This window comes from Oncorhynchus clarkii, chromosome 10, assembly GCF_045791955.1.
Source record: "Oncorhynchus clarkii lewisi isolate Uvic-CL-2024 chromosome 10, UVic_Ocla_1.0, whole genome shotgun sequence".
Lineage (NCBI taxonomy): Eukaryota > Metazoa > Chordata > Actinopteri > Salmoniformes > Salmonidae > Oncorhynchus > Oncorhynchus clarkii.
This window is the reverse complement of record NC_092156.1, coordinates 29,406,571-29,416,109: the sequence shown is the minus strand read 5'-3', so window position 1 is coordinate 29,416,109 and position 9,539 is coordinate 29,406,571. Positions and strand designations below refer to the sequence as shown.

General features: G+C 43.5%; 1 protein-coding gene across 3 annotated transcripts in view; it reads left to right on the top strand.

Moving 5' to 3' along the window:
- Positions 1-995: 995 nt before the first annotated feature.
- LOC139418243 (P2X purinoceptor 5-like) overlaps positions 996-9,539 on the top strand; it is a 27,073-nt gene continuing 18,529 nt past the window's right edge. The window contains exon 1 of one of the 3 annotated variants that reach the window (XM_071167542.1): positions 996-1,228. In XM_071167542.1, the coding sequence (XP_071023643.1) occupies positions 1,092-1,228 (137 nt within the window). In that variant the 5' untranslated portion in view covers positions 996-1,091. The remainder of the gene's footprint in view (positions 1,229-9,539) is intronic. The other 2 variants (XM_071167541.1, XM_071167543.1) reach the window with 2 other exon arrangements.

Below are 9,539 nucleotides of genomic sequence, written 5' to 3'. Positions count from 1 at the left end.
AAAAACGAATTTTAATGACTCCAACCTAAGTGTATGTAAACTTCCGATTTCAACTGTATATTCTGTATATACAGTTTGATTGAATTAAATGGGATGGTACTGCAGTTCAGGTGACACAGTTCAGCAGTCTACAATGTCATATCACTTACACACACACACACGCCTAATGAGCGCAATGTGTTTTGGTATTTATTAGACCTAACACCATATTGCTTGTTAGAATGGACATAAGATTTAGTCTATTACCCAGACAGTCCTGGCCACATTTCCCAATGTAAGATTTATTTTTATTTTTAACCTTTGCTCTAGTTAGCCACTCAACTGAACAATTGTATTTTTGCAGGCCAGCCCAGCAGGGTGCCTGTGGGCTGCTCTTGCCATATTTGATGGCTCATACACATTAAACTGTTGTTTTAGTCCAGTGTTTCCCAACTACAGTCCTCGAGTACCCTAATCAATACACATTTTTGTCAGAGAGAATGGTCGGGCTCGGAACATAATTATAATAATTTCTAAACTGCTAATTGACCGCATCTGAATCCAAAGAGAGGTTGCATTTGAAAATAACTATACTTTCATACCGTGATTACATTGAAACACGATCACATGTCTCTTTTTTTATTTGTGGGAGTACTTGGGAAAATATTTTCTAAATTAAACATTTTTTTTATGAATTCCTTGTGATTTTACAGTCTTTTTTGATGCCTAAAAAAAATCACTTGGGGCGCCTGTTGCCGACCCCTGGTATAGGGTGAAGGTAATGTTTAAAATTGGCAGTCATGGGAATAAATATATTCATTGCAAGAATTCGCTGTTAATTATTAGCTGACCAGATATCTGATTTAATTAAAAATGATACTTTATACACATTATTGTTATGTTTTATTACAGTCTCCGTTTCATTATCAATTTAACAATTTAAAGCAGAAACTAAAACCGCGTTCATGGTAGGTTAGCCGAGGCACAAGTCATTGGAATTGCAGCAATTTACTTGGACTAATGAAAGACCATGCAGTTGCCAGTGACACTAACTTCAGTGCTGCCAGTCTCACACTCGCGATCACCAGCTGTCGAACTCTGGGGACAGGAATATGGGCGAATTGACTTGGGGATCATTTTTCCTGGGTTTCCTTAATTTCAAGACAGAAAAATATGTCATCGCCGAAAACAGAAAATTGGGAATCGCATTTAGAGTTTTTCAGATCTGTGTGCTGGCATACGTGATCGGGTGAGGTGTATGTATTTTTTTATTGGATGTTAGCGATTAAGAAATAATCAATACTACAGCATGAATAATGTATTAAAATGACAATAATTATTTCCATACAAAGTCGCAAATAGATTCCATTGTCAATCGTGGGTGTCTTTGAGTTCGTTCAAGCTGTCATCATGAAACGGGACTAGGGAGTTCGAGTGTTGTTCCCTCATGACTATAATATTGTAACGACCCTGGATTTATAAATGCGGAAATCGACTCTGCCGCTCGAGCATGCTTTTGCGGCACAGTCGATAGCGCGCCAGACTTCGGGCTCGAAGGTCGAGGTTTCGAGACCTGCTCCCTGCTGTTTCATTACAATATTCACGGTTCAAGACTGTGGTAAAGTTGTTTTGATATTCGTCATATATTCGGACCTTCAAACTTCAATAGATAACGAAAGATTTGAGCTACATACCTCCAGTTAGGTACTTTATGATGGGAAAAAAAGGTGTGCAACATTGCACATGTCTTATTTTCAGACTCGAGTTTCATAATCACACATTAATTGTGTAGGTAGCCTGGCGCTCCTTCAATAGAGAACCACAGTATGAGTCATAATACCCATAAAACCTAGCGGTCAAATAAGCAAATGGTTCCAATCGTTTTTCCACCATTCATTTTACCCATCCACCTGGCTACCCCTACCCCGGTCAACAGCACTGCACCCCCCACAGCAACTCGCCCAAGCCTTCCCAATTTCTCCTTCTCCCAAATCCAGTCAGCTGATGTTCTGAAAGAGCTGCAAAATCTGGACCCCTACAAATCAGCCGGGCTAGACAATCTGGACCCTTTTTCCTTTTTTTAAATTATCTGCCAAAATTGTTGCCACCCCTATTACTAGCCTGTTCAACCTCTCTTTCGTGTCGTCTGAGATTCCCAAAGATTGGAAAGAAGTTGCGGTCATCCCCCTCTTCAAAGGGGGGGACACTCTTGACCCAAACTGCTACAGACCTATATCTATCCTACCCTGCCTTTCTAAGGTCTTCGAAAGCCAAGTCAACAAACAGATTACCGAACATTTGGAATCCCACCATACCTTCTCCGCTATGCAATCTGGTTTCAGAGCTGGTCATGGGTGCACCTCAGCCACGCTCAAGGTCCTAAACGATATCTTAACCGCCATCGATAAGAAACAATACTGTGCAGCCGTATTCATTGACCTGGCCAAGGCTTTCGACTTTGTCAATCACCACATCCTCATCGGCAGACTCGACAGCCTTGGTTTCTTAAATGATTGCCTCGCCTGGTTCACCAACTACTTCTCTGATAGAGTTCAGTGTGTCAAATCGGAGGGTCTGTTGTCTGGGCCTCTGGCAGTCTCTGTGGGGGTGCTACAGGGTTGAATTATTGGACCGACTCTTTTCTCTGTATACATCAATGATGTCACTCTTGCTGCTGGTGAGTCTCTGATCCACCTCTACGCAGACGACACCATTCTGTATACTTCTGGCCCTTCTTTGGACACTGTGTTAACAACCCTCCAGGCGAGCTTCAATGCCATACAACTCTCCTTGCGTGGCCTCCAATTGCTCTTAAATACAAGTAAAACTAAATGCATGCTCTTCAACCGATCGCTGCCTGCACCTGCCCGCCTGTCCAACATCACTACTCTGGACGGCTCTGACTTAGAATATGTGGCCAACTACAAATACCTAGGTGTCTGGTTAGACTGTAAACTCTCCTTCCAGACTCACATCAAACATCTCCAATCCAAAGTTAAATCTAGAATTGGCTTCCTATTTCCCAACAAAGCATCCTTCACTCATGCTGCCAAACATACCCTTGTAAAACTGACCATCCTACTGATCCTCGACTTCGGCGATGTCATTTACAAAATAGCCTCCAATACCCTACTCAATAAATTGGATGCAGTCTATCACAGTGCCATCCGTTTTGTCACCAAAGCCCCATATACTACCCACCACTGCAACCTGTACGCTCTCGTTGGCTGGCCCTCGCTTCATACTCGTCGCCAAACCCACTGGCTCCAGGTCTTCTACAAGACCCTGCTAGGTAAAATCACCCCTTATCTCAGCTCGCTGGTCACCATAGCAGCACCCACCTGTAGCACACGTTCCAGCAGGTATATCTCTCTGGTCACCCCCAAAACCAATTCTTCCTTTGGCCGCCTCTCCTTCCAGTTCTCTGCTGCCAATGACTGGAACATACTACAAAAATCTCTGAAACTGGAAACACTTATCTCCCTCACTAGCTTTAAGCACCAGCTGTCAGAGCAGCTAACAGATTACTGCACCTGTACATAGCCCATCTATAATTTAGCCCAAACAACTACCTCTTTCCTTACTGTATTTATTTATTTATTTAGCTCCTTTGCACCCCATTATTTCTATCACATTCTTCTACTGCAAATCAACCATTCCAGTGTTTTACTTGCTATATTGTATTTACTTTGCCACCATGGCCTTTTTTTTGCCTTTACCTCCCTTATCTCACCTCACTTGCTCACATTGTATATAGACTTATTTTTCTACTGTATTATTGACTGTATGTTTGTTTTACTTCATGTGTAACTCTGTGTTGTTATATGTGTCGAATTGCTTTGCTTTATCTTGGCCAGGTCGCAATTGTAAATGAGAACTTGCTCTCAACTTGCCTACCTGGTTAAATAAAGGTGAAACATATAAATAGGGGATTTTAGAAACACTTAAAATAAGGGTTGTGTTTCGTGTAGGCTTACCCTGGTGTGACATTTTGATAACAGTATAAATCTCCCTAGGACAAGGTGAGATTTATCAATATATTTGCTTGTACTTACCCCCCTGAAATGAAATGCTACTTAGCTGTTAATGTGGCTATCATAAAGAACTACAAATACCATGATGATCTGAATGAGACTGCGGAATTGAGGCAAAGGTAAGAATCTCTGGATTAACGATCTAACGCTAGCAAAATTGAGTAATTAATAAATTGGCAACATTTCAGCTAGAGATGATGTGGAGGAGCTTTCAGGGATTTGTAGTCTTGCATGATGTCCACTTTGATGATAATTAGCATTTTCGAATCTGAGTGTAAATAGAGCCAAATATATTAATAGAGAGATTTACACAGTTCAAAACATCACACCAGGGTAAGTCTACACGAAACACTGCCCTTATTTTAAGCATTTCTAAAATTCCCTATGGGAAAAAGGAATGGTGGAAAAACAATTGGAACCATTTCCCTGTTTTGACCGCTAGGTTTTATGGGTATTTTAGCAACATTTCTTGTTAGATGTTTTGACTAGAACCCTAAAATTGTATCATATTACTCCAGTGCTAGCCTCTCTACACTGGCTTCCTGTTAAGGCTAATGCTGATTTCAAGGTTTAACTGTTAACCTTCAATGCATTGCATGGACTTACTCCTACTTATCTCTCTGTTTTGGTCCTGCCATACATAATGTAGCTACACATATGCTACGGTCACAAGACGCAGGCCTCCTTATTGTCCCAATCATTTCGAAGGAAACAGCTAGAGGCAGGGCTTTCTCTTTTAGAGCTCCTCTATTATGGGATGGTTTGCCAATCCGTGTGAGAGAAGCAGACTCTGTCTCTACCTTTAAGTCTTTACTGAAGACTCATCTCTTCAGTAGGTCTTATGATTGAGGTGAACGGCAAGGCACTGGCAAGAGGAACCACCCTTTCTGTGTCTGTCTGGCCGGGTCCCCACACTCTCCTGGGATTCTCTGCCTCTGACCCTATTACGGAGGCCGAGTCACTGGCCTGCTCGTGCTCTCCCATGCCGTTCCTATGAGGGTGTGTAACAGTACAGCTTCCGTCCCTCTCCTCGCCCCTACCTGGGCTCGAACCAGGGACCCTCTGCACACATTAACAGTCACCCTCGAAGCATCGTTACCCATCGCTCCACAAAAGACACGGCCCTTGCAGAGCAAGGGGAACCACCACTTCAAGGTCTCAGAGCGAGTGACATCACCGATCGAAACGATATTAGCGCGCACCACCGCTAACTAGCTAGCCATTTAACATCGGTTACAGGTGCATCCGGTCATTTGTATTTTATTTCACCTTTATTTAACCAGGTAGGCCAGTTGAGAACAAGTTCTAATTTACATCTGCGACATGGCCAAGATAAAGCAAAGTACTGCGACAAAAACAACAGAGTTACAAACAAACGTACAGTCAATAACACAAAAGAGAAATATATGTACAGTGTGTACAAATATAGAAGAGTAGGGAGGTAAGGCAATGTATTTTATATTTCACCTTTATTTAACCAGGTAGGCTAGTTGAGAACAAGTTCTCATTTACAACTGCGACCGGGATAAAGCAAAGCAGTGTGATACAGACAACACAGAGTTACACATGGAATAAACAATAAACAAGCCAATGACACAATAAACAAGTCAATGACACAGTAGAAAAAAAGTATATATACAGTGTGTGCAAAAGGCATGAGGAGGTAGGCAATAAATAGGCCAGAGGCAAAATAATTAGTTTAGCATTAATGCTGGAGTGATAGATGTGCAGATGATGTGCAAGTAGAGATACATACTGGAGTGCAAAAGAGCAAGAGGATAAGTAACAATATGGGGATGAGGTAGTTGGTGTGCTATTTACAGATTGACTGTGTACAGGTACAGTGATCGGTAAGCTGCTCTGACAGCTAATGCTTAAAGTTAGGGAGGGAGATAAGACTCCAGCTTCAATCATTTTTGCAATTCGTTCCAGTCATTGGCAGCTGAGAACTGGAATGAAAGACGGCCAAAGGAAATGTTGGCTTTGGAGATGACCAGTGAAATATACCTGCTGGAGCACATGCTATTGGAGGGTGTTGCTATGGTGACCAGTGAGCTGAGATAAGGTGGGGCTTTACCTAGCAAAGACTTATAGATGACCTGGAGCCAGTGTGTTTGGCGACAAATATGTAGTGAGGGCCAGCTAACGAGAGCGTACAGGTCAAAACGGATGGCACTGATAGACTACATCCAGTTTGCTGAGTAGAGTGTTGGAAGCTATTTTGTAAATGACATCGCCGAAGTCAAGGATCGGTAGATAGCCAGTTTACGAGGGTATGTTTGGCAACATGAGTGAAGGAGGCTTTGTTGCGAAATAGGAAGCCGATTCTAGATTTGGATTGGAGATGCTTAATGTTTGTCTGGAAGGAGAGTTTACAGTCTAACTAGGTATTTGTAGTTGTCCACATATTCTAAGTCAGTACTGTCCAGAGTAGTGATGCTAGTCGGGGGGTCAGGTGTGGGCAGCAAATCGGTTGAAGGGCATGCGTTTAGTTTTACTAGCATTTATAAGCAGTTGGAGGCCACGGAAAGAGTGTTGTATGGCATTGAAGCTCGTTTGGAGGTTTGTTAACACAGTGTCCAAAGAAGGGCCAGATGTATACAGAATGGTGTCGTCTGCGTAGAGGTGGATCAGAGAATCACCAGCAGCAAGAGCGACATCATTGATATATACAGAGAAAGAGTCGGCCCGAGAATTTAACATTTAGTCAGTCACCAATTGTGCAAGTTCTCCCACTAAAAAAGATGAGAGAGGCCTGTAATTTTCATCATAGGTACACTTCAACTATGACAGACAAAATGAGAAAAAAAATCTAGAAAATCACATTGTAGGATTGTTAATGAAATTATTTTCAAATTATGGTGGAAAATAAGTATTTGGTCAATAACAAAAGTTTATCTCAATACTTTGTTATATACCCTTTGTTGGCAATGACAGAGGTCAAACGTTTTCTGTAAGTCTTCACAAGGTTTTCACACACTGTTGCTGGTATTTTGGCCCATTCCTCCATGCAGATCTCCTCTCGAGCAGTGATGTTTTGGGGCTGTTGCTGGGCAACACAGACTTTCAACTCCCTCCAAAGATTTTCTATGAGGTTGAGATCTGGAGACTGGCTAGGTCACTCCAGGACCTTGAAATGCTTCTTACGAAGCCACTTATCCTCTTGCTCTTTTGCACTCCGTCATTGAAAATAAGAATTTCTTCTTAACTGACTTGCCTAGTAAAATAAAAATTGACAGAGTCAAAGCCTTGGCCAGGTCGATAAAGATGGCTGCACAGTACTTTCTTTTATCGATGGCGGTTATGATATCGTTTAGGATCTTGAGCGTGGCTGAGCTGCACCCATGACCAGCTCAGAAACCAGATTGCATAGTGGAGAAGGTACGGTGGGATTCGAAATGGTTGTTGATCTGTTTGTTAACTTGGCTTTCGAAGATTTTAGAAAGGCAGGGCAGGTTGGATATAGGTTTATAAGGGTTTGGGTCTGGAGTGTCTCCCGCTTTGAAGAGGGGGATCTCAGACGAAAAGAGGTTGAACAGGCTAGTAATGGGGGTTGCACCAATTTCGGCGCATCATTTTAGAAAGAGAGGGTCCAGACAGCTGATTTGTAGGGATCCAGATTTTGCAGCTCTTTCAGAACATCAGCTGTCTGGATTTGGTTGAAGGAGACGCAGGGGGGGGGGGGCTTGGGCAAGTTGCTGCAGGGGGTGCTGAGCTGTTGGACGGGGTAGGGGTAGCCAGATGGAAAGCATGGCCAGCCGTAGAAAAATGCTTATTGAAATGATTGATTATCGTAGATTTATCGGTGGTGACAGTGTTTCCTATCCTCAGTGCAGTGGGCAGCTTGGAGGAGGTGCTCTTATTCTCCATGGACTTTACAGTGTCCCAGAACCTTTTGGAATTAGTGCTACAGGATGCAAATTTCCGTTTGATAAAGCTAGCCTTAGCTTTCCTAACTGACTGAGTTTTTTGGTTCCTGACTTCCCTTAAGTTGCATATCGCGGGGGCTATTCGATGCTAATGCAGAACGCCACAAGATGTTTTTGTGCTGGTCAAGGGCAGTTAGGTCTGGAGTGAACCAAGGGCTGTATCTGTTCTTAGTTCAACGTTTTTGAATGGGGCATGGTTATTTAAGATGGCGAGGAAAGCACTTTTGAAGAGCAACCAGGCATCCTCTGATGGGATGAGGTCAGTATCCTTCCAGGATACCCGGGCCAGGTCGATTAGAAAAAGCCTGCTCGCTGAAGTGTTTTAGGGAGCGTTTGACAGTGATGCGGGGTGGTCGTTTGACCGCGGACCCATCACGCACGCAGGCAATGAGGCAGTGATCGCTGAGATCCTGGTTGAAGACAGCAGAGGTGTATTTAGAGGGCAAGTTGGTCCTGATGATATCTAAGAGGGTGCCCATGTTTACGGATTTAGGGTTGTACCTGGTAGGTTCCTTGATAATTTGTGTGAGATTGAGGGCATCTAGCTTAGATTGTAGGATGGCCGGGGTGTTAAGCATATCCCAGTTTAGGTCACCTAACAGTACGAACTCTGAAAATAGATGGGTGCAATCAATTCACATATGGTGTCCAGGGCACAGCTGGGGGCTGAAGGTGGTCAAAAACAAGCGCCAACGGTGAGATAATTGTTTCTGGAAAGGTGGATTTTTAAAAGTAGCTCAAATTGTTTGGGCAGAAGGGTAGAAGCTCGAATTATTTAATTTGTCATAGTTTGTCAAATGTTTTGTTAAATTGAATATTTAAATCCAATTTCTAGTGGTATTTCTCTTTCAAGTCCTTCTGTAGTTTGAATATGAAAGGCATTGTGGTTAATCTCTTCTATGAACTTGGTTGAATTGATTGATTGAATACCAGGCAGGCTGCGGCATTCTAGATAAGTTGCAGGGGTTTGATGGCACAAGTGGGGCGCCCAGCTAACAGCGAGTTGCAGTAGTCCAGACGGGAGATGACAAGTGCCTGTATTAGGACTTGCGCTGCTTCCTTTGTGAGGTAGGGTCGTACTCTACAGATGTTGCAGAGCATGAACCTGTAGGAACAAGTCACTGCTTTGATGTTTGCAGAAAATGACAGGGGGTTGTCCAAGGTCACGCCAAGGTTCTTTGCACTCTGGGAGGGAGACACCGGGGATTTGTCAATTGTGATGGAGAGGCCTTGTCTGGGAGGAACAGCAGCTCCATCTTGTCGAGGTTGAGCTTGAGGTGGTGGGCCGACATCCAAGCTGAGATATCTGCCAGGCACGCAGAGATGCGTGTCGCTGCCTGAGTGTCAGAGGGGGGAGTAGTATTTGAGTGTCATCCCCATGGCAATGATAGGAGAGACCATTTGAGGATATGACAGAGCTGAGTGACTTGGTGTATAGAGAGAAGAGGAGAGGACCTAGAACCGAGCCCTAGGGGGACACCAGTAGTGAGTACGTAATGCAGACACAGATCCTCTCCACGTTACCGAGTAGAAGCCCTCTGCAGGGTAGGATACAATCCAAGAATGTCCAGAGCCTGAGACGCCCAGCCCTGAGAAG